At 42.2% G+C, this 24,706-nt stretch overlaps 3 protein-coding genes across 13 annotated transcripts; 2 read left to right on the top strand and 1 right to left on the bottom strand.

Annotated features, from left to right (window-relative positions):
• The first annotated feature begins 1,609 nt into the window (after window positions 1-1,609).
• On the top strand, window positions 1,610-6,018 carry XBP1 (X-box binding protein 1). The gene is made up of 5 exons (XM_058851887.1): window positions 1,610-1,890; window positions 1,974-2,070; window positions 2,145-2,279; window positions 2,780-2,943; window positions 3,689-6,018. Exons 1-5 carry the CDS (start codon window positions 1,682-1,684, stop codon window positions 3,876-3,878), a joined length of 795 nt encoding a protein of 264 aa, XP_058707870.1. The 5' UTR covers window positions 1,610-1,681; the 3' UTR covers window positions 3,879-6,018.
• A 440-nt stretch (window positions 6,019-6,458) lies between these two features.
• CCDC117 (coiled-coil domain containing 117) lies at window positions 6,459-13,166 on the bottom strand. Of its 2 annotated transcripts, XM_058851884.1 has the most exons (5): window positions 12,690-13,165; window positions 12,044-12,094; window positions 11,449-11,682; window positions 9,929-10,066; window positions 6,459-9,407 (listed from the first exon to the last, which is right to left on the bottom strand). In XM_058851884.1, exons 1-5 carry the CDS (start codon window positions 12,980-12,982, stop codon window positions 9,155-9,157), a joined length of 969 nt encoding a protein of 322 aa, XP_058707867.1. In that variant the 5' UTR covers window positions 12,983-13,165; the 3' UTR covers window positions 6,459-9,154. The 2 variants fall into 2 exon arrangements, with proteins under 2 accessions (XP_058707867.1, XP_058707868.1); XM_058851885.1 differs by lacking the exon at window positions 9,929-10,066 and having other exon boundaries at window positions 12,690-13,166.
• Window positions 13,167-13,303: 137 nt separating this feature from the next.
• Window positions 13,304-24,185, top strand: LOC131585589 (solute carrier family 2, facilitated glucose transporter member 11-like). Of its 10 annotated transcripts, none has more exons than XM_058851874.1 (13): window positions 13,304-13,524; window positions 13,849-13,919; window positions 15,863-15,961; window positions 17,500-17,660; window positions 18,351-18,475; window positions 18,720-18,849; window positions 19,360-19,508; window positions 20,348-20,535; window positions 21,050-21,160; window positions 21,254-21,355; window positions 21,867-21,942; window positions 22,372-22,499; window positions 23,423-24,185. In XM_058851874.1, the coding sequence occupies exons 2-13, from the start codon at window positions 13,866-13,868 to the stop codon at window positions 23,639-23,641; spliced, it is 1,542 nt and encodes a 513-aa protein (XP_058707857.1). In that variant the 5' UTR covers window positions 13,304-13,524; window positions 13,849-13,865; the 3' UTR covers window positions 23,642-24,185. The 10 variants fall into 10 exon arrangements, with proteins under 10 accessions (XP_058707857.1, XP_058707856.1, XP_058707861.1 ...); XM_058851873.1 differs by having other exon boundaries at window positions 13,830-13,919; XM_058851880.1 differs by lacking the exon at window positions 13,304-13,524 and adding an exon at window positions 16,045-16,119 and having other exon boundaries at window positions 13,904-13,919.
• The last annotated feature ends 521 nt before the right edge of the window (window positions 24,186-24,706 follow it).

Genomic DNA, 24,706 nt, shown 5'->3' with positions numbered 1-24,706 from the left:
TCACAAGTGTTCGTTGCAAAAGGAAGCGTGCTGTACGCGGGCTCTGGCTCCACATAAAATTAAATAGGAATATTAAATCACCTGCAGACAGAAGGTTAGGATTTTTCTTCAATCATAATACCCAGACATATGGATATCTTTATGATAAAGCATATCATGATAAATAAGATCTCCCCAGTATAGCTGTAAATGTTACAAATCAGCAATGTGAGGCAGCCCCGTTGACACTGTTCAACACTTTCAAATAAGGGCATCTTGAAATGGATGTCTGAAATCTGAAGCAGTTATTAATACTGAATCTGCATTTTGGTAGGAAACAGTAACACTTTAAGTTGGGAATTAGAATTACAGAAGAAACATGAGTCCAAATCCAGAAGAGACACACAAAAAAGAAGCAGTTTTCAATGGCCAGCATCTAAGGGGCTTAGCAGGACCAGAACAAACAAATTTTTGCACTCCAATTAAAGGGCTTATCGAAAAATTGCCATATTTTTCACAAAGGTGTCAAAGTAGAAAGATGAACTTTCACCCTTAGCTCAATGTCATGCTGCAGTGCGTAAGAAAAGAACAAACACAAGCTTATAAATGCAGTTTGTTCTCTGTATCATGAAAGCCTGGCAGAACTCCAGTGCTGGAATAATGCCAAACCAGCACACCAGTGTCTTTGATCTTCTAAAGCTCATGTTTTCCTTTAGTGCTCAACATCTCAAGTAATTTAAAATCAATGTACAAATGGCTTTCAGAAATAATTGTGAGCAGCCAAAGTCTCGACATTTCATAACTATTCAGGTCGTTGGCAAAACTGTCACAAGTGGAAACTTGGAAAGCTTCAGGCACTGAGCTGTCGACCTTTCAAAACACCCTCGATGCCCGGCATGGCTGTGCCTTGCTGTCGGCAGGTTGCTGAACACCTGTATTCCCATGGGCAGAGTATTTCTAGGCTTTATACCTACAAAACTTCTGTCTGAACCCTAGATCTATCAGATCTGACACTAAGCCATCGCGGCGGTGATTTCCTTCAGTCAGACACCACAGCAGAGCTCACTTCGCTCCCCACACAGCACTGCTGCTCCTCACGAACACCCCTGAGGGATTTCTGCATGTTCTCCTGCAACTTCCACTCATCAATCACTAACCTCGCTGCTTTTTAAGTCTCCTTAGCCTATTCTTATGGCATCTGCTACAGCTCCATTCGTGACACTTGTGTTCCCCATGATTATGCTTGTGACCACTTTTAACAGATTGGCTCCGGAAAGGAGACCAGAGAGAGAAACTTCAGCTGCATCGCCACGCTAGGCCCGGTTCACTGCCTCCTCAGAGGACTGGTCAACTTCGGCGATCGCCATGGCGGGCGGGCACGGCCTGGGCAGCCACGGCGATCCCTCAGGGCGATCCCTCAGGGCGATCCCTCACGGCCCTCCATGCTCCCCCCGCCACCCCTGCAAGCCCCGCCCTCCGCAGGCCCCGCCCCTCGCCAGCGCCTCGCCGAACGCAGCCCCTTGTCTGATGCAATTCGCTTCTCCCCTTGCTCGCGGCCTCGGGCCAATCACGGGCTCTCCCGGCCGTGACGTCACGCCTCGCAGCCAATGAGCGAGAGCCACGATGGTAGAAATGCGGGCGGGGCGGTGAGGGGCGCAGACGCTGACGCCGCGCGGCGTGTCCGCCGTCCTCCCGTGCCGCCATGGCAGCGCTGCCCGGTGCCGCGGCCCCGCGGCTGCTCCTCATCCCTAGCAAAGCGCCCGAGGTTCCCGGCCCCGCGGCTGCCCGGCATCTGTCCGTTGTTCTGCCGGCAGGAGCCGACCCCGGTCTCCCGGGGATGGAGAGCACGCAGCCGGCCCGCAAGCGGCAGCGGCTCACACATCTGAGCCCGGAGGAGAAGGCGCTGCGCAGGTGAGCGGGGGGTAGCGGAGGGACGGCTGCGGCTGTACTTGATGGGTACCAGATCTCCCGCTGACGGCCGCTCTGCCCCGCAGGAAGCTGAAGAACCGCGTGGCAGCCCAGAGTGCCCGCGACAGGAAGAAGGCGCGGATGACAGAGCTGGAGCAGCAGGTGGTGGAGCTGGAGGAGGAGGTAAGGGGCTGGGAGAGATAAGGGGCTGGAGAAGGGGGGAAAATGGAGCCTCCCTGCCTCACGGCTCTTTGCAGAACCAGAAGCTGCTGCGAGAAAACCAGCTCTTGCGGGAAAGGACGTGTAACCTCGCTCGGGAGAACCAGGAGCTCCGCTGCCGCCTGGGTTTAGACGCTCTGAAGACGGAGGAGGAGGAGGGTGAGGAGTTCCAGGTGAGCCGCGCTGCTGGCGTGTCCGCCCCCGCTTTGGGCAGAGCTGCCCCGCTCCCGGGGCAACCTCGCTGCTGTGGGCAGGGATAGGTTTGGAAATACCTTTGTCCTCCATATGGAGGCTCTCCTGAAACTCAACAGGTGCCAAGTCGAAATGGGTGGCACTGGTAATGTGGGAGGTAGAAAGCTGACTAGTTCCAGGCTGTTTTAAGACAGTTTTGTCTGGTTTTCTAACTTTTGTTGCAGAAGTGAAGCTGGAACTGTTACAGTCACGTAGGTATGTGGTGGAGAGGGTTAGGCTTTCAAAGTGCCAAACAAAATAAATATGTGAGTTTAGGGACGCTTCAGCTGACTTAGGAAATTCTTACCTTCAGGTTCCTACAGAACAAGCAAATAGAGAATTTTGTGTTGTAAGCCTTTGCAGAAAAATTACAGTCTTCAAGATTATGTGCTGTACTGCCTGGCAGAACATTTGAAGTGACTGAGATTTTGTCTTGGTACAGGTTGTCAAGGAATCTCAGGTGGATGAAATTAGATTGGTGACCGGGTCCGCTGAGTCCGCAGCACTCAGACTACGTGTTCCTCTGCAGCAGGTGCAGGCCCAGCAGTCACCATTTCTGATAGTCTCCACGTGGATTCTGATGGCAGTGACTCTTCAGACTCTGAGGTGAGCATCCAGTCCTGTACAAACTGTCCATGAAATTTGGAACTGCTGTAGATTTAAGACTAGTGTTACAACTTTCTGATGTTAAATCATTTTATGATCTTCGCTGGTACTTGGTTTGTTTTCCAAGTCTTGGAGTGCCATACAAGTGTGGCTCCAAACAGCTGTGTTAGGCTGTATCCAGTGAATACAGGAGTTCAGCAACACTGACATGAAAAAACTGAGCCCCCACAGCTTTGGTCATGTTCTGGTCTGTGCTCTGTGTAGCCATCAGGCACTGTGCTGTTTGTCCTCGATGGGTACAAGATCTCAAGGAGCTTCTAATAATGGCTGTGAATCTCAAATACGTGTATAATTCTTTGGGGATTGCCAATACCATTGCAGAAAAAGCTGTGGGCAAAGAATGACTGTGCCCTGGAACAGATTGCCCAGAAGGGTTGTGGAGTCTCCTTCACTGTCAAGAACCATCTGTTGCAATCCTGTGCCATGTGCTCTACCATGACTCTGCTTGAGCAGGGGAATTGGACCAGATGTGACCTACTGTGGTCCCTACCAACCTGGCAGATTCTGTGAATTTCTGCAAGATACGTAACTGCCTTAACCCTGTATTTGATGATGTTCTTGGTAAAACAGCTGTGATCGCATCAGTCTGTTTTAACTTCCACATGGGGGGTTAATAGATGCCACATCTAGCGTTTTGCTGCAACAGTAATAAACTGTTTTTCTAAAATTGTCTTTCATTTTGCAGTCTGATCTCCTATTGGGCTTTCTGGACAGTCTGGACCCAGAGATGTTTCTCAAATATGCTGATTCAGAGTCAACGTGCCTGGAGAAGCTGGAGGAAGAGATCTCTGGAGAAACAAATTCCATACCAACCACCCTGTCTCCCTCTTTGGGGTCCCCATCAGCTAAGCTGGAAGCCATTAATGAACTCATAAGGTTTGATCACGTGTATACAAAACCCCTAGTAGTGGAGATTCCTGTTGAAATGGGCAACCAAACCAATATGCTAGTGAAAATTGAGGAAGAAAATCTCTCTTCATCTGACGGCAAGGCTATCCCCGAGATCCCAGTGTCTGTGAAGAAGGAACCTGTAGACAGCTTCATGCCTGAACTGGGCATTTCTCATCTGCTTTGTTCTTGTCATAGCCTTGAAGCCTCAAGCTACCTGTTGGATGGCTGTAGTGACTCTGGGTATGAAGGATCCCTGTCGCCCTTCAGTGATACATCGTCTCCGCTTGGCACTGACCATGCGTGGGAGGATAGCTTTGCCAAGGAACTCTTTCCCCAGCTCATCAGTGTCTAACCTGGTAGTGTTAACTCCCTTTGAATAATCATCCTGGCAGGATCTCAGCAGATGCCCCTTTGGGAGGTGTATGTGGGAAAAATCAAGTCCATTCAGAAAAGTGTTTCTCATCTTTACCCATGCTAGTAGATGGCGTGATGGTATGAAAAAGCCAAGGCTGTCCTGTCCTGGCTCCCCCCCCCAGTCAGTGTTGGCTTAGCAGAGAGGCAGTTTTGTTTCTCAGTAACTTGCTCATTCTCTATGAACCTGAAAATGTTTTGTTTTCTGGTTAAAATTTTAACACCAAAAACTAAAGTGGGATAGTCATGTATAGACAACTGGGCTAGACCTTAACAGTCTCTTAAGTCTTACAGCTTCACTAAATGCTTGTTTTCCATTTGCTATGTAGAGTTGCTTTGTCCATTTAATATTTAACTGTATTGGTGCAATTAAAATGCAGTGCAGCTCACTGACCCTTTTTTGGCTTAGAACTCAGTGGGGAGGGGAGAGCGTCTGGGCCTTGGAGAATTTAAGTTCAGGTCCCTTGCTGTCTCATCCTGCAATGCTTTGATGAGCAGTGCTCATAGGATGTCTGCAGCTGGCTGTTTCAGCAGTTCCCTTTGGGGGCACTGGATGTGTAGGGGGGTTTGTGTGAGGGCCAGAGCTACTAGAGCAAAACCTGCAGCCTCTGTAAGGCAGACAGGTGGCAGGAGCTTGAAGGCTGACTATTCAAAAGTCAGGGCAGTGGTGGCACCCTGGTAGCCAAGTAATGCTGTCCAAGATTCTCAGTCTGAGGGGAGCTGGGTGTGAGACATGGTATGAAAATGGCTGCAGATTCTCTATTACCACAGGAAATCCTGAAGCATCAAAGGAACTTGTCAGGAGGAGAGAAGACATCAGGACTTGTCGTTGTCCGCATCCGTTTGCTCCAGAATTTATCACAATATTAAAAACACTTGGAGACACAAAAGAAATTTTATACCAAAAATAAGAGAGCTGTTCGAGGTGTTGGAACAGCTGTTCTTGGTTTCAATACTATTTCATGTTTTGCATTCAGTTTTTACAAAAATAACTTGGGGTGGGGAGGAAAGAGGAAAGAAAACCAGTGATGTTTCGGTCAGTAACATTCAAGATGACAGGACTGCTTTGGATTACAAGCTTGAGTAACCTAGCTTATACTGAAGAATTCTACATGAACAGTGGGTAGGGACTACAGACTACACCTGCACAGTATAACAAATTTAGGTTGAAAATCCATGTAGTCAGAAGCACAAGTTGCTTTACTTTCCAGCTGGAAAACAGGGATGACTGCAAGAGTATCAAATAAATCGTGAGTCCAAAATAGAGCAGAAGTGAGGATTTGATCTGTAGTTTTGCATTACATTTTGTTAGCACTTTTTTATGGAGCCCCAACCCCTCCTGGCAACTGTGAGCAAGCCATTTCAACATCTAAAAAATCCAAGGACAATCGTGTTGCAGTCTCTTTTCCATCACAGAAGGACATGGGATATGCTTAGTATTTCAACCTTGTTAAGCACAAGAGACAAAAATGTTCAGGGACATGGTCTTTACACTGTTTTGCTTCCCCTTTTCAACTTACGAGCTGTCTCCTAGCATGCTTTATCCTGACTAACTGGAAGCACTGGGTCCCACAATAAGCTGTTAATAGTTACTGAGATCTCTTCCACTAAAAACAGAAAACTAGTTCTTGTTTGGCATCTAGAATCTGCTTACTACCATTCAGAATTCCTGTAAGCACTAGTATTTTCTACTAGACTCAAGTCCACTTAAGATAGTCCACAAAAAGCAAAGTCTTACATTCCAATGAAATTATTAAAATCTGAACTTAAAACTCTTCTCAAACTTTCCTTAACTTTTTAAGAATACTTAGCTTGCTTAGTTCTGAATAGTTTTATTCTGAAGTAAAATGAAATATCTGAACACACAAACTATAGCAATAGCTGTTGGCACTCCTATTGCTTTGTCAGAGGCTTGGGGATCATGACAGACTTAAAACTGAAGCTGCCAGGAAGGGTTGTTTTATTTTACCTTGCTGTTGCCTTCCCTTGTCCTGTTGAATACTGTAGAGGAAAAAAAGGGGCATGCCTTTGACATAGCATAGTTAAGTTTAAATCTTAAGTCAGAAGAGTGCTTCACTGTCCAGCTCGAGGACTGCACATAGGCTCCCAAGGTTTTTTCACTCTTAGCAGGAATGAAACAGTCATCTAAAAAATATTTTAGAAAATTTATTGAAAACTGACATACAAAGGGTGATTTGGTCCCACGAGAAGACAGACCAGAATCAGATCTTCCATATCTCAAAATAAGGTTTTTCCTAATACTGCATCGCATTTGCCATCCTGTTTGTGAACAGCATTAATAAAAGTCTTTTAACGAAGACAACAACAAATTAAACTCACAAATACAGAAGTCTGTAAATGCCCACAGCTTGATCTTTCATCCAGTCACCCTCTCCCAAGTGATTGCTGTAGCAAGGAGCTTGCTAAGTTCTCCTGTCACTTGGTTCCCACTCTCACCCACTCTGCTCAATTCAAGCAACACAACCTCACTGTCTCCTATCACAAGGGCAGAAATTAATTGTGAAAAAATGAAAGCAAATGTTCTTTGTCAAAGCTAAATTCTTAGACAATTTTTTCTTTACTCCTAGTCTTTGTCAAGAGTGCACCACTATGTTTTAGATGGCAGGTAACAGCTCAGTGATGCCCTATTGGCATTGAATTAAGAGGAAAGAAACCTCTGAAAGTCAACCTTTGGTACAAACCTAGCAGGAAAAAAAAAGTATGCTTAAAAGCCATCTACAATTTCTTATTCTGCAAATCTGATAAGCAATTTGGTGTTTTTAAGAGGAAAGCAACTGCATTATTTGATGCATTTAGGCCTCCTATAGTTTTTTTACATCTTCAGTTGCAACTTTACTGTTGCTGAGATGGTCTCATCACATTTTTGAAATTTTCATGCTTTCTTTTCAGTTTATTTAGGATTCCAGAGCTCTCACCTAAAATGCTATAATCCAGCAAGCTGAAAACCAGTTATTTAATTGGAGGCACCACATTTTCTACCTGCAGTGACTACAGCCTTCTCCAAACTGCACTGCTTTACATTCTACTCAAGCACTGGAGCACGTCAAAGGCTGTAGGATTTAAACACTTTCAGCAGCTTAATAATATGTAAGAAATTTTACAGTTCATGCAAGAGATTTATGGCGGACCCTGAAATGAAATTAGGCATTACAGCAAGATAGGCTGCACATGTTCTTCAACTTAATAAACCTTCCAGAATGGTACAGGTGTATACTCATTTCCAAAGTAATACCTAATGAAATGCTGGAGTGTTTTTAGTGAAGCTTTGAAATGTTTTATCAAGAGACAGAAAATTTCAGACAACCTTCAACAAAAGCAGCAAGATAAACAGGGTTTAACAAACAGGTACCTCTTGAACAATCAAAATAAAGGACGACTGCAAAAAGAGAAGCTTGATTTTAAACTTTCAGCTATGGGTTATTCAACAGTAAAGAATATGATAACAAGGATTATCTCTTAGCTGTGCAGAGCAAGAGTAGATTCACTATGTGAGCAGCTGTGTTACTATCTACTTGCTCCTTTATGTTAGCAAGACGTCAAAACCAGATTTGGACATAGGGCTCTGAGCAGAACCTATTACTTGGAAAGGGATTTCTTATGAAAAGCCTCAATTCAGGTATCTCTGAGAAAGCTCAAGGACTTACAAACAAAAGATAAAACCTTTAAACAAGTTAAAGCATAAGCATAAGGATCTGCTGTGCATTGAGAAAAGGTACAAGCAGTAGCTCATTGTGGACTCCTTTCCTTGGCAACCTGCACAGGGTAGAAAATGCTTTTGGCATACATCTGTATCAACAATATTATGCTGTGTTATTGGCACATACTGTAGCTTAAATTCTATGTCTAGATTCTCTCAGGAAAAAGACAGGCATCTTCTTTACTTCATACCAAAGGCTGGGACTTGGGTACAGACAATTATCCAGCATCTGACTCTCCTATGGCAGCAAGCAGCTCCCTGTTATTTATTTATCGTGTTTATCCAAATTAATGGATGCCATTCATTTAATCATAAGTTACACTGTCTTCAGCTGACCTTCCAACTCCATGCATACAAAGGATCTCAGCACAATGTAAAATGTGAACCTCTTTGCTGAGAACCACTTTTTTCCAAACTTTGAACTGTCTGGGGAGGGGGACATAAAAACCCACAAATAAAATTTAGAAGCCAGTGAACCAAAGATGACAGAAGTTAGCAGGTATCCTGCAAGTCATAAGTACTAGCTTTACTTTCTACCAAGCAAAAGACTTCAGCTCAGCTGTGATATTCCTCCCCTACCACCCTATGGATTGTATAATTTCTACATCTGGGTTTACATCAAGTCCAAACAGATAGGATGGTGTGAAAAGCTGTATTGGCAGAGGGATTCTTCTTCTATCCATGACTAGATTTGAAGGTATTTCTTTACATTTTGTAATTCAAATTAAACCAAATGGCCAAGCATAGTATGTGCACCAGTTTCAATGGCTCAGTAAGAGAAAGTTGTGGCTTAAGCCACAGTTACATTCAATATTTGGATTTTATACTTTACCAAGGGCAATTAAGAGGATATTTCACCATTAAGCAAGATGAAAAGCTACTTCCCTGTTTTCAAAGGCCTCTGAATTACCTTTTCAGTAAAAGTAAGAATTTTTAACAGATTGAAACACAGAAATCTTAATGTGTTTCCTGGCCACCCTATGATTGTGGTGTGCTTATGACTGTTAGTAAGAAAACAAAAAACAAATAATATAACTTCAGATTCACACATCAAACCAGAAAAAAAAAAATCAAAAAAACCACCAACAATAAGCATCAGAAGCTCACCACTTCCAGTCTAAAATCTGCCATCTACAACTCCATTTCTTCTTCTGCACACCCAGATATTCCCAAACTAGCATATGGATCTGGAGACATGGCAGTCTGTTGTGATCCAGGGAACGTTTCAGTCTGTGGGTCAAAAGGAGCTCCTGGTGTTGGCTGCTTAGCTTGACACCCTTCTGTACTCTGCTGCTTGAAGTTCTTAACAGAAACAGACTTCAGTTTATCTGTCATAAATTCAGGAAGAGGTTTCCAAAGCACCAGCTCCATAGAAGGACGGCTCCTAGAAGGGATGGAGTTTCAGTAAAATTTAAGTTCTCCAAAAACAGCTATTAAATGCAGAAGACCTGTATCTTCATCCTTTGAGCTAGCCTGGGACTATATTCCAGAAAATATATACCTTTTTTCCCCCCTATTAAATTTCCTGTTCCCTAACTAGTTTCATTATTTCTAGTTCTAACCCTGTATTTCCTCTCTTTTTTGCACCAAACTTGACCACTTGGTCACACTTCAGGATCTTCTCATTTTGAAAATTCATATACATTAAACCAAAACTTACACTGGTTCACTCAACAAATTTCACTCTGTAGAAATGAGGAGTACAAAACAGATACTTGATGACCACTACAGTTACACTTATTTCTTTTTTACATTAGGACAGTTTTTCCTATTTTTAACCAGATGTTATACAATGTTGGCTGCATCATGCAGTAATCAAGGACATCTCCATAAACATGAAACGAGGTCTCTCTTTTCATTTGCATGTGTTAGCTACATAACACCATGATTTCCTCCAGAACTTACATAGATTCTATTATTTTCTTTGTCAGGACTTCACCAAAATCCCTCTTCATCCCTTTCTTAAGGGTATCTGACAGGATAAGAGTGGGCAGATTGCTAACATTTCCATCAGCATGAACTTCCTCATCTTCATCAATTATCCTAGGAATGGAGGGGGAAGAGGGAGATAAACACTATTGAGCATACTGTTATCAGGAACATCCACTGCAGACTACAGTCACATCTACGTGCTCTGCTCTGTGCAGATCTCTGACCTAGGCTGGGTACCAGAAGCAGCAGGGCCATGTTAACACGAGTCTCTCTTGGGCCAAAATACCCTGAGAAGGATTCATCACAGACGCCACTCGAGCAGCAATGCCACTTCTGGTACCTGAGCTAGCTCTGTTACCCCTGTGTTACCCCAGCAGTGTCAGTGCAGACATACACTGAGAGAAAAGAAACAAATTCCCTCCAAGGAAAACTGTATGATTCAGTCACATTACACAGGTGAGTCTCAGCTATGCAGCTGCTTCACCTGCTCAGTTCCCCACAACTGGACTTTGAGAATTATTGCAAAGGTACTGAAAACAGTGCTGCACTTTTCACAATGTTGTGCCAGTTTCTGAGATTAAATCAGCAGAAATTGTTGAAGTGTTTAGAATAAATGGAAACATCTCCTTTGTTTTTGGTAAACCTTTTATAGAAAATTTAGCAGTGTAGCTGGGAAGAATAGGGAACAATCCTCCAGGAGGACCAAAGCAGACAGACACATAATAGAGACATATTTCACTACTCTGATTTACCCATGAAAAAAAATAACAGTCTAACAGTACCTTGCTTCTCCTTATGCATCATCTATGGAGTAATCTACAAAAAAATCTTGTTTTAAAATTTCTGTAACTTGGCTTTTCTAACCATCTGCAGTGGTCATTTTAGATATTTTGGAATACCAGCTCAACTGCAATCAACTGATACATACACATGCCATTCCCAGAAATCTTTCAAGGGCCAGAATACACAGTAAATTTATTAAATTACTATAGCAGACTGTCTATAGCCACCCCATTACCCCACATCACACCATCAGCAAGATGAATCTCAGCCTTACTGCATATGTGCAGAGAGACCTCTCTGGTTCATACTACTCTCTACATTGACAAATTCACATCTATTTTAAGTATATTACAGATCAAGCTGCAGCTGGTTGAAAAAAGCTGAGCTCAAGCCAGAGGAGGTGAATGTTATAATTTGAGCTCTGGATACTCACAGAAGAGCATTAAACCCCATTATGGTATATTGAAGCTGCATAATGATTGTGAGCAGGGTGTTATTTACTCAGCATCTCCTGCTCTAGCACTCTCAATTTCAGATCAGTCTGAAGACTCACAGAACCACAGGTAGCCTAAAATGAAATAATTTGAACAGAAGGTTCACCTCAGACTTACAGCAGTGTTATCACACTGCTAAGTGCTAGATTTACCCCTGAATGCCCACCAAAAAAGGGAAAGCTCAGCAAAGCCAGGCTACTCAATCCCTGCATTTACCTGTCCTCAATTTCCTGAAGTTTCCTGCGAGCAACCTCGCATTGCTGTTCCCCCATTGTCTGATCCATTTCTTCACAGGGAATTTCTAACATGGCAGTTTCAGGACCGCTGCCACCATACTGACTTGCTACCTCCCCAGCTGCCTGCTGACCTGCACAGAGAATCCATTCTTCAGTGTTGGGATTCAAAGGGCAATTTTTGGCTCCTGTCAGTCTCTTCTTCCGCACAGGACAGCTAGGAAACAAAGTGAATTTACAATTGTCAAAAAAGAAATGTGGCATTCTACAGGAACAAATATTATAGAATGTGCATTTCAGCAGCATAGACACACTATGGCAATGCAACCTCAACAAAGAAAATAAATTCACATTGCTCTTAGTAAAATGTGAATACCTATTCAGGAAAATCAGTGCCACACAATTAATTAGGTAATAGAAATGGATTTGGGCTCATGTGCAATTCAAGGGAAGAGTTCCAAATAGAAACAATGATAGATTTCCTTCCTGTTTGTATTGTAGGTGAGATGTGCTCAAATTTTTCACAAAACAAAAAGCAAATCAAGATTTTTCAGGCTATAGAAGACAAATTAATTTACCCTTCTGCCTCTTCTTCTAGCTTATGCTTCTTTCCACATCGCACAGAGACACTACAAAAGAAAAAGGGTTACTTAGCTTCAAATCATATCTTCTGGTTACACTGATATTTTCAAGCAATGTTTTTCTCCCTTTTAAAATTTTACTGAGATCAACAGTCACAGTATGTCACCAGCTGTGAAGGGAATAAAATGACCACTTTTTTCCAAAGGAAGTCAAAGGCACCTGTAATTGCTCACTTCTCTGAACAGAATTCCATGCTAATGTCTTCTCCTTTACATTATTTATTATTCCACAAGGGGCAAGACCAATTTTTGCTAAAACTCAAATGCTTCAAGAAGCAACACATTACCCAGCTTGAATCTCTTAATACCCTGTATCACCGGGACATACTGAAAAAATACTAAAAAAAATAAATGAGTCTGAACGTACCCAAAAACGCTGGTACACTTTCTTGCCTTTTAAAAGGCTCCTTCATCCCCCACCAGCCAGGGTGGTCTTTAGCCGACCACAATACAATTCTAACCTCCTACTAGTGCAACATTGCTAACAGGGAAACAGATCCCAGCCGCCTCGCAAAGCATCGGACGCAGTTTCCCACTGCCGGCGCTCTGGGCTCGGCCCTGCGGGAACGGGTTTGGCACTTACTGGCTGCGGCTTCTGGTGAAGGAGCTCACCGGGGCCACCGTCAGCCCCTCGCTGTGGCACCCGAGCGCGGCCAGAGAGGCCAGGTCGAAGCTGCTCTGCAGACAGAGGCCGGAGGATCCACCGACGCCGTCGTTTCCGATCCCTGTCATGACCATCCCGGGTGGCTGCAGGCGGCCGTGGCCGCCGGCTAAGGGCTGCGGGCCGTGGCGGTCCGCTGCAGCGGCCGGCGCTGTGGGGAGCTCGACGGCCGGGCCCGCCGGGATGCCCTGGCAGGATCTGCCTAGCGCTGCCATTTCCTGCTGCGGGGGAGAGAGCGCACATCAACGCCGCAATCCGCGCTGTGCAACGCGCCGGCCTTGCCCGAGGCGCTCCCGCAGGAGCCCCGCACGAAACCGCTCCGGCCGCAGCGCTCACTCGGGCCGAGCCGGGCCCGCAGCTGCGGCCGCCGTTACAGCCCGGCTCCTTCCAGGCCTTTCGCCGCGATCGGATAAGGACCCGCGGGCACTGTTGGGAGTTGTAGTCCCGGGCACTGGGGACCTGTGGGAGTTGTAGTCCCGGGTGCTGTGGGACCTGTGGGAGTTGTAGTCCCGGGTGCTGTGGGAGGCGCAGTCTGAGCGCGGGGCCCCCACCGTGGCCGTGAGGGGGGCGCGGAATCCCTGAGGAGAGGCGGGACAGCCCCTTCTGGTGCCCGTGGCCCTGCCTAATCCCCGCAGCGGGGCGGGCACGGTCCGGCAGCCAAATCCCGGTCAGCTGAGAAGCTCAGGCGGGCTCGGGGAGGTGGCGAGCGGAGCTGAGCTCCGGGAGGCAGGAGGGAGGGATGGCGCCCAGGCACACGGTAACCCCCCCGTCTTTGTCTTTAGTTGCGGGAGGCTGCGGGTTCTGCGCGGAGTTAGAGAAGGACAGTGCATGTACACAGTGTAAGAGGTGGGAAAAGCTCCCTGAGGCTGTTGTGAGGCTTTGTCGAAGTTGGACATCTCTGTCACAAAAAAGTTCTGAACCGTTGAGGAGAGTCCCAATGGGCGGGGAAAAAAAAACACCCAAAACAAACAAAACAACAACAACATAAAAAGCAAAGCTATGTATTAGCACGTTAGTAAATTAAATTATTTGGCAATTTTATTTTTTTTTCATGTAACGTAGTTTATTAAATTTTGCAAAGGAAATCTAATTCAGCCCATGCTCAGAATGGAGCACCAGCCCCTGCTCAGAGGGTCTAGCTCGCCCTGCAAGGTAAGCAGAACCATCCTGGCCTCCGAAGGTGGATCCTGCAGGGAGTTTGTACTTTTAGCAATGATGTACAGCTGTGAAATGTGTGGGTATTTCATGTTAGCTTTAAAATAGAAGTATCATAAGTGATTAGACTCACAAAGTTTTGTGTTTTCCTTGGACACCTGTCTGTGTTAAAATGTGGAAGTTTTAAAAGCAGCTCTCTGATTCTCGTGTTTTACGTTCAATACGTATTGAATTTTGTTTGTGTCATGTTTTTGAGATGAGGTGAACGCCCTTATAAACTGTCAGGAGTTCAGTAGCTGACAGAACACGAGGCTGTTATCTGTGTTCTCTCCAAACTCCAATGTGAGATAGCATGCCAGTGTCACGAGCCCAGATGATTTGAGCAGGAAGAGCAAAAGATCTGTCATAACAAAACCCAAGTTATATGATGTATATTCATTATTTTGGGTTGTTTGTTTCTCTTCTGTCCCTTCTAGATTCCAGGTTGTACCCATAAGACACACAAAATAGCTTTACAGTACTTTGTTAATATAAGGGTCTGAGTGTGCAGTGCCAGTATTTACCACATCAAGTTTTATTTTTTCCTGACATACTCACTTCAACCCTTATTACTCTTGATTCATTGCTTTGGTTGAAATTCAGAGAAACACTTTTTATTCTTGGAAACCGTAAGGAAATGTTAGTGGGATTTTACTTTAATATGATCAATTTCAACTTGCAAATTTCAGTCCTGAACAAAGGAAGGAAGTTTTGATGAATTATCTTTAGGAAGGACACAGCTCTTTCAGAATACAGTACAGTCTCTGGAATAAATCAGCATTTCTGGGAACTGGACCAAGAATGAGAATGATGAAGAATTAGTTAGTCTACATACCTTACAATGAGAAACTCAGGGAGTACAAGTTTATTAAAAGAAATATGTACAGCCTTTATATATGAAGGAAAGAGAAATTAGATCGCTAATCAGATCAGAGGTGCCTTTAATATAGGAGACCTTGTTGTGTCGAGCAGAAGTTAGTCAGTAAGATACTATGAGATGAAATTAGGACCTAATTTAAAATGAAAGGTTTGCTAGGCATTTGAACTGTATTTCTAGTATGATCATATTCAGTAAAAAATAAACTCAGAGAGCACTGCATGAGAATATCAAACACTGTACAAATCTCTGGTGATCTCTGGCCAGGGGGCCTCATCCAAAGTATTTTTTATGACTAGTTAGATTCTTGAAATTTGAATGCATCACAGTCCTAGTTTTGTTGACCTTAAAACCTGTGAATCTGTGACTCTATGAATTTTAGTTTGTAAATACTAATTTGAGAATATAACTAGGTCACAGATATTGGAAAATTAAAAAAATAGGTGCCAATATGCCAATAAACTTTGAATTTAATATTATTGCCAGTGAACAAATTATTAAGGCTTTGCAGCTACCAACTTGCAGACATCAAGTAATCATTTTAGGGACGTAAAATATTGTTTAAAGGAAAATAAAATAATGTTACTTCTCACATCTTGGTTAAAACGTGGCTCACAGAAATTGAGCTTTGGTTAATTCTTATACCGAGTCATTGTTTCTCTAAACACCAAACATAAACTGGATTAGCATTCTTTCATTAAAAACAGACACTGTGAGCAGTGTGGCTTATGCAAAAAGCATTTACTCAGTTTCTAATAACAGCTGTAAACGTTTTGTTGCCTACACTTAATCTGGAGACCTGTAGTTGTGGTATTTCTAAGGACTGTTAATAATCAGGGCCAAAGCCAGCCTGAAATGCTTCTGCTGGAAGTGTTCTGGAGTTCAGGCATTTTTTTAAACAAATACTTTCACTGCTCCAAACTAAATAAATGATGTATTTCACCGTAATTTTCTTTTAGATATTACATGTGTGTGGGCTCAAGGTCCTCTCTTTTCATGCCAATGACTTTCTTTTGTTCCCCAGCTCCCCAGCTGGACGTTGTTCCTGGCTGTTTGTGCTGTTGGAATTGGAGGGACCTTTCAGTACGGGTATAATGTCTCTATTATCAATGCACCCACGCAGGTAAAAGCTCATCTTTTGTTCACTGGACTGTCTCCTCTATTAATTCAGCCAAGAGGTCAAACATGATTTTGCTGTGATTGCAGTGGGAACAGAAGCAGTCTTCCTCTCATATGAAGGAATCTTGTTAATTTCCCATGTGGTTTTATGTGCATTTGTTTGTGAGTACCTCCCAGCAGAGGTATTCTGTGTCAGACAAAAGTGCCAAATAGGCCCATAAATACCTTTATTATTAGAAGGATTAACAGAATAAGTAACATATTTTTCAGTTACTAAGGGTAACACTAACGGTAGAATAGACCAGAACACTTTCAGTTGGAAGGGACCTACAATGACCATCTAGTCCAACTACCTGATCACTTCAGGGCTGACCAAAAGTTAAAGCATGTTACTAACAGCATTGTCCAAATGCCCTTGGAGCATTGACCACTTGTCTATGAAGCCTGTTCTTCTGTTTGACCACCCTTTCTGTAGGATATCACCACTGTTTCTCCAAAAGTCAAGTTTAAACCTCCCCTGACAGCTTTGAGCCATTCCCATTCTTTCTATCACTGGATAACAGGGAAGAAGTGATAGTTACTATTTGCAGGTATCCATCACAAGGCAGATTACTGAAAAAGATTTTAGGGAATTAAACAGTTGCATCTGTAGTGACTGAGTAACTTGTATGTGTTTTCACTTGTTACTTGAGTGTTCTTTGCTGTGGTCCCCAGGATTCTGCATATTTTGTGGATGACTCAAAGAGCTGAGCAAATGATCTTGTGAAAGTGATGGGTATCAGTTTTTGCTACAAAGCTGATTTATTTTCTTGGGAAATTGTGAAGACTGAATTTGCTTCAATGTTGTATGCTTTTTACAAAGTTTGAAAGAAGCTGTTTGTGAAAGAACATGTCAGGGAGAGTCCAAGAAGTTTGTCCTTCTGTAGTCTTTGTTTGCAGGCAAAGAACAGGAGCTTCTGATTACAGATACATGCCAGTTCAAGAGTTTCTAAAGGCAAATATTAGAAAACCAAGCATGTGGAATAACAGCTTAAAAGTTCTGACACATTAATACTGTAAGAAAGGTGGAGTATTATTAAAGTTGAAAAAGGGATTTTACTATGACTCTTTGGATTACACTAAGGCAGGGAGATTTAGATCAGTGTCAGAATGAGTCCCCTGACTGCAAAATTTTTTAGGTTGCAAGGCCTCAGTGCTCTGAGATGTTCCTAAAAATAGTAGGGCAAACCATTCACCCTGTTCCCCTCCTTGTTCAGAAGGACCTCAGAGCTCTCTCGTGGCAGTGCATGTCAGGGTTGTGTTTCTCCTTTGCTGCAGCACCTGAGGCAGGCACAAAGCAGAGCTGCTCAGCAGCTTTTGGCGTGTGTGAGGAGTAGCAAACACAAGATCTTCCTTGTGGTCAAGGAAGATTCTGCCAGTCAGATGATATCTCTTAGAATTAACTCCCAGAATAGATTTTCAGGATTGGGGTGCAAGTTATTTGTAGTGCTATGTGTCGGGCTGTATAAAATGCTACACATTCATCACTCTTTTCTACTGCAGCATATACACAAGTTCTTAAACGAAACCTGGAGTAGTCGTTATCACAAGGAACTAAATCCAGATTTGCTGACTTTTCTTTGGTCTGTCATTGCTTCTATCTTTTCCCTTGGAGGCCTGTGTGGAGCCCTGATTGGAGGCAGCATGGCGATACGGCTGGGCAGGTCAGTTGCAGCAGCAGCCATATGAAAGCATGTTTGCTTTTTTCCTACCTTCCCACTGGAATAGAAAGTAAATAAATGGAGAAAGAGTGGGAGAAAAGAGTACCTTGGGTACCTATACGTGTTTTTTCACTTTAAAACTGAGTTTTCTAGTAAAATGTTACCGTTTATTCCAATGTGACTTTCAAGGATGAGCCCTGAATTATGACCTTTTACATAGTGTTTGCATTACATTTACTGAAATCTGAGTAGGAGAATGCGCACAGAGCGTGTTGGAAGCATGAGTTCCCCCTGACACTTTTACAGGCCTTGTGCCAGTAAGGAGATGCTGCTTCATCTGTTGTACTTCATTTGCCTAAATAAAGAAACCTCACCCCTACTTTATCAGGCATTTCTGTCATATTTGTGCATGATTCTTATGTTTAGACATTTTTAAAAACATAAGCAGTTGCATCAGATATCAGGGTTTCCAGGGAATAGCATGTTTCTTCAGTATAAAGTCCATTTCCCCCCCTACATTATCAGAAAGGAAAACTGTTCAAAAACCCACATTGTTACAGGTTTCCTTAATGTCTGGTTGGGGTGGGTTGTTTTCAGTTTTGGGGTTTTTTTGTTTGTTTTAGTCAGTTTGTTCTGTATTATTATTATTAGTAGTAGTATTATTACTATTATTATTTTGTTCCTCCTCTTTAGGAAAGGAGCTCTTTTGATGAATAATGTTATAGCAATTCTAGCCTCCATTTTAATGGGGATCAGTTTCCCTACAGGATTGTTTGAGTTACTGATTGCTGGAAGGTTTTTGATTGGCATAAATTCAGGTGAATGATTTCTTATTCCTACTATCAATAAACTCTGGCAAATGATCAATTATTGTTACTTCTGATCCTTTAAGTTTTATGATACATGTTTATGATGAAAATGTTCTGTAGTTTAGCTTGGAATCTGAAGGCAGCCAAATGAATAGGCAATTAATTAAGTCCCATTTTGTATGTGTTTTGGTTTAGTAACTCTTTGCAAAGCAACTTCTATTGATAGGAAAATGTCTTTTCCATTTAATTTCAGGTGTTGGGCTCTGTGTGCAGCCTCTTTATATTGGGGAGTTTGCCCCAAAGCACTTAAGAGGTGGCTTGGCCATGGGGACTTCCATCTTTCTGACTGGGGGAATTCTGACAGGTCAAATAATTGGTTTGAGGTAAGAAAAGCTTTTATTTTTTTTTTTTTGTTTTCTCTCTTGTTTAGTGTTACTCCTATGTAAAGAATTCCAATTTCCTACAACTGCTTGCAGAACATTCCTTGGTGCCATTGTAGCATTAGAATTCACACAAGGTCCCCCTGGGAGAAGAAAATCCTGCTTGAGTCATTCCTACTGCCAGCCATCAGTGCTGTCTCTTCAGGGTAGTGTCATTTTAGATGTGTCAGCAGAACAGCATCAGTAGAGCAGCCACATTTGAGCTGAGTTCAAGTTTTCTGCCAATTTCTTGCTGGAGACAGTGGGTGTTGGCAAGACAGGACTCGAGAGCAAAGGACTCATATTTCTGTTTCACAGCACTACCACTGCTTTTGTTTCCTGTATGATCAGAGGAAATTGCTCAGGCCTTCATCCAGCTGGAACTTAGAAGATCCAAGAGCATAGACTGCACTAAATAGTAACCAATAGCTAATTATTGTGTTTCTTTGCCTTCTTTTTCCACACTTCTCACAGAGAATTATTAGGTGGAGAAAAGCATTGGCCTCTGTTGCTATCCAGCAGCTGTATTCCAGCATTAGCCCAACTTTTATTCCTTCCATGGTTTCCTGAAAGTCCCAGGTATCTTCTTATTGACAGAGGTGATGAGCTGAGCTGTGCCAAAGGTAATATCCAGTGTCTATACTTTCTGTTCTCCACAAGGGTACAATGGATATATTGGGTTCCAGATTGTCCTTTCATCTTTTTCACACAGCACAGTTGTATCATCTAGTGCTTTTTGGCCCATGTTTTTCATCCAGTGATCTTATATGGAAGAAGGGATTGTGGAACTGAGGAGCTTATAATGGGTTATGAACAAAACTTTTTTATCTTGTTTCAAATACAAGTGCATTGACTGGAGCTTCAAGCTGATTACTCGTAGTGGAAAGTGATTATCAGGATCATCAGAACTCCTACTGTTCACCTTAAGAAGACAAATTGTCACTTGAGATATATTTAATCATGAAGATTTTAAAGAAACTGATGCTGTATACTCTTTTAGACTGTTTGTAAAGATTTTAGTCTGGGATCCAAGTGACTTCTGATTATATTTGCCTTAGGAGAAGGATTGTCTGTCTTTGCTCCAGCTCACTAACTGCATCCCACTGGCAACATTAAAGTCAGAGCCATAACAAAGAACTCAATATCTGCCTAGAATTTAAGCAAAACACTTCAAACTGTAAGAATGTCCTTTAAGGAAAAGACTGTTTGAAGGTCTGACATTCAGATACAAAATATTTTGGTGAGTATTTCAAGGTCAGATAATCCTCTAAAAAGAAGCAAAGAAATGCCACAGAATTCTACAAATCTATCACAGCAAAAAATGTTGAAAAACCAGCAAGGAACAAACAAGTCACAAAGCAAATTTTTCATATCCCAGCAAAAGCCAGTCATTATGGAAAGAGATGATTTGCTAGGAGTTGTGGTTCATAGGTAAATGTAAATTATTTTTTTCTATTTGTAGCTTTGAAACGATTTCATGGCTCCTCAGAGTATCGAAGGGAGATGGAAGATATCCAGCGGGAATGTTTTGCCTTAGATGGGGAGAAACCCAAGAAGCCCTGGCAATTATTCACTGACCGTGGTGTGAGGTGGCAGCTCATCACTGTCATTGTGATGACAATGGGCCAACAGCTCAGTGGCATTAATGCTGTAAGAGTTTATGTGAACAAGCAGCTTAAAGAATTATTTCATTTCTACCTGTTTTTCAACCATTTATTAACACAAAGGATCCACATAGAGAAGCTCAGAGAAATGGGATAAGTGGGAAAGAATGTCCTTGCATTATTTTGGTGTTTCTCTTTCATTTTTTTCTCATTTCTGCGTTTCTGGTATGAAAACTTTTTTAAAGCATGACTTCATACTTCCTCTGAAAAAAATTCCTCTGAAAATCAGAGGATCAGCTTGTCCCAGTGTGTCTGGTTTAAGAATATAAAGAATATTCAGTAAATTGAATAATCCTATTGGCTTTTATGATAGCAATATGTTTCCTTAGACATTAATTTAACAGATTGTTATTGCTCCTTATATTAAATTGGTAAGTCACAATATAAAATACACTAATCTGTATGTTTAGTATGAGCTTGACTTTATTTCCAGACAGTGTTTTAAATACCAGAAAAACCTCATTGTTTATTTTTGGGCTTTTTTTTTTTTTCTGTTGTAGATTTATTTCTACGCAACTTACGTTTTTGAACAAGCTGGGATCTTGGCAGAAAAAATCCCGTATGTGACACTGGGCACTGGAGTTTGTGAATGTGTCACAGCCCTCTCCTGTGTAAGGCTCCCAGTACAGTGTAATGATTCTTCTTGAAGAGTATTGGTAAAAATGAGATCAGTACATTAACAGACGATTGTATCTTGTCCACAGGGTTTGCTGATAGACTGTGTGGGAAGAAGATGCCTTATCATTGGGGGTTATCTCCTCATGACGCTCTGGTGCACTGTTCTGACCTTCTCTCTGACTTACCAGGTGCAAAGGACTTGTTCCAAATACAGGATGTGACTGAGGAGGGAAAGGGGGGAATGGGTTTAAACTGAGAGTAGGGTTAGATTAAGTATCAGGAAGAAATTCTTCCCTGTGAGGGTAGGGGGGCCCTGGCACAGGCTGACCAGAGAGCTGTGGCTGCCCCATCCCTGGAAGTGTCCAAGGCCAGGTTGGATGGAGCTTGGAGCAATTTGGGATAGTAGAAAGTGTCCCTGCCCATGGCCAGGGGTGGAATGGGATGAGCTTTAAAGTCCCTTCCAGCCCATCCCACACTATGATTATGTAATTCTATGATACAATTTAGTAAAAATTACTGAATGAACACTATTTAATTTCTCTGAAGCAGAACTGTTAAATAAATTAACTGTAGAAGAGTCATGAAAGACTGCTGGTCTTAGTTGAAATAAAATACAAAAGGAACTGTAACTGTTAAGTCAGACTTTAAAACTGTATTATCAAAGTCTGAACTAAACTTTCTCACTCTCTTCTGCTTCAGGAGCTGTACTCCTGGGTGCCTTACATGAGCATGACGTGTGTATTTGCCTTCATCTTGAGCTTTGGGCTGGGCCCAGGTATTGCACAGAAATGTGTGTGAGTGGTGGAAGGTCTGGGGGGCCAGGGTATCACACAGGCAAGAAGGCTTTGCAGCCTGTGGTGGTGCTAAGGAACCCAAGTGAGGCCATCCTGTAGCCCACATCTGAGGCTTACCATGCACGCTTCTGGGGCAGCTACGTGTGAGGGAGGGCTTAGTTCTGCCCTTCAGAGCACAGGGGTTCTACACTTGTCAGAAAGGGCCTGTTCCCTGATCAGTGCTGCTGAAATGGGGCTGTGTTGCTGTAGGAAACTTCCTGCAAGGGCAGTAGCTTCAGAATTGTTCTGTTAGGAATTATAATAGATCAGGTAATTGTATATTCAAAAGCAAGTCAATATTTTGTAGCATTGGAAATACCTCAAATGGACATTTAGCACAATTCTCTGTTCTGTTTCTGAACCATCCCCAGGTGGCATAACAAACACCCTGACAGCTGAGTTATTTGTACAGTCCTCACGTCCTGCTGCCTACATGATTGCAGGGACTGTGAGCTGGATTAGTTTCTTCGCAGTTGGGATGCTCTTTCCCTTCATAGTGGTGAGTACGCACAGCACAATTTCCTTTTCATCTGCTCCCAGGTTCCATCCCATTGCTTTTATTGTATTATATACACTTGTATATATTAGTGACACTGGATGCATACTGCCTCTCAAATAAGTTTAACTAGATTCAGTCCCTCTTGAAAGTATTTTTAACACATCACAAACCCCAATATAACATGATAAATGGAAAGTAAAAGGTATGCGCTGGAGGGCAATGTTCAGATGAAAAAAACAGAGAAAGCATCAAAAGCAGAAAAACTTAATCAGATACTGATATTTAGATAGAACATTTTTCAATAGTGCCTTGTGCCTTTATGGCAAAGTAACATTGAGGTGGTACCTGTGGCCAGTGGGTCACATCTCTGAGAACTTGCTGAACTGAGAGTTCTGTAAGCAGATTATTAGGAAGGACAAGACAGGCTTTCATCTCCTGCTTTGTAGTTTTAGTGTTAGTACATATTCTTGGCAGCAAAACCTGCAGGAACAGCATGCACCAGGATATCTGGATCTGCCTGTCCTTTCTTCATGGTTGAGCTCTGCTTCTCAGTAAGACAGTTTTGTTTTTTTTAATGTACAGCATTGAAAAATAACATTCAGAAAAACTTCAATTATATAATCTTAAAATATGTGACAGCTGAGTAGCAAATGTTGACTTCTCCCTAGATTGTGACATTTGACTGTTTAAATGATTTATCATATTTTTAAAATAAGTATCTACCTAATAATTGCACAGCACTTGACAGCAGAGTCTTTTATCTAAAAACCAAAATTCTACAAAGTTACAGGTAAAGAATAGGTTGAATGACTCCTTTTAAAAAACATCTGAGCAGCAATGTTAAGTTTGAATGGAAACAAAAAGCTTATTTTCTCAAATCTACTATTGCACTTGAAATATGTTGCAATCACATTTATTTTCAGAATGGACTGAAGCAGTATTGTTTTGTGGTGTTTTTACTGGAGTGCTTCTTTGTTGCTGCTTTCATCTTTCTCATAATTCCTGAGACAAAAAACAAATCTTTTCTGGAGATCAAAAAGGAATTTCACAAGCTCAATTATGGAAGAAATGCCAGGAAAAAGGAAACGGAGCTTTATGAAAGAAGACAACTTCAAGATGAATTTTTAAAGATTTCTGCATAATTTCACAAATGCAACAGAACTTCAGTGAGAATTATGAACATAGTCATCTAAATTAGGAGTATAATATATGATCAAGTGGCTTATTAAATCTTCCTGTGTATTTAGAGGAAGTAAGTTAGTATTGCTGATATACTATTAACAATATACTGTATTATCCACAGAGAACTTGATGTTTAGCTGTAATCTGGTGCTGTACAGATGCAGAAATGCCAGGGAGGATGTTCAGTGAGCCTTTCTGGCAGATTTCTGCAGATAATTCAGACTCCAAAGCCCTGTCTTCAGTTTGGATCATTTGGTGCATACAAATGCTTTGCTGAGTGTAACATTCCAAGTTCTTGTTAAAACCGACATGAGAACTGAGAACTGATATTTGAAATACCCCAGTTTATGCAGGAAGGGGGGTATTTAGTTTCTGTTTTCCCAATTATGTAATTTGGAAAGCCTTAAAGACATTCCTCATCCAGTCCCATTACTGTACTGTACAATGCAAATACAGCACCTCTCTGAGTTACTGGTATTTGTAATAAAGACTTGTATCCTGATAAAAGAATTCCTGGGGTTCCAATTTGGTTTATTTTTTTCCCCAACCTAGCATCTTAACATTTTAAACTATGCAATAGGGTAAAACTTCTAGTTCCCATCAGACTGAGATCTACATACCATGAAGCATGAAGTAGCAGAGAGGACAGATGACAAGAATTAAATACTTTTTACCTTTAAACTAGAGGGACCCTGTAGGACATGCTGAATGAGCCTTCTGCCCCCTCTTGAGTATTTTTTCCTGAACTCTTTCTCAACTCAAAATAAATTCTTCACATGTTAGGAAGTAAGAAATCTCACATCTAGTGTTTGTGTGCCCCTCTGACATTTGGTTCCACACCTGTCACTGCCAGTACAGTGGCACACCTTACCCAGTACAACTTTTCCTGGCTGTAAGCATTTCCAAATGCCATCTGTTTCTGAAGTGCTGCAGCAAGCATGGGATTTCTTTCACATTTTATTTTCCTCCTCTCAGAATTAAGGAAGTATATGAAATTTTAATTCCATTTTATGTAAGTATAGGAA

Source organism: Poecile atricapillus, chromosome 16 (assembly GCF_030490865.1).
Source record: "Poecile atricapillus isolate bPoeAtr1 chromosome 16, bPoeAtr1.hap1, whole genome shotgun sequence".
NCBI classification, from domain to species: Eukaryota; Metazoa; Chordata; class Aves; order Passeriformes; family Paridae; genus Poecile; species Poecile atricapillus.
This window is presented reverse-complemented; position numbering and strand designations above follow the sequence as displayed.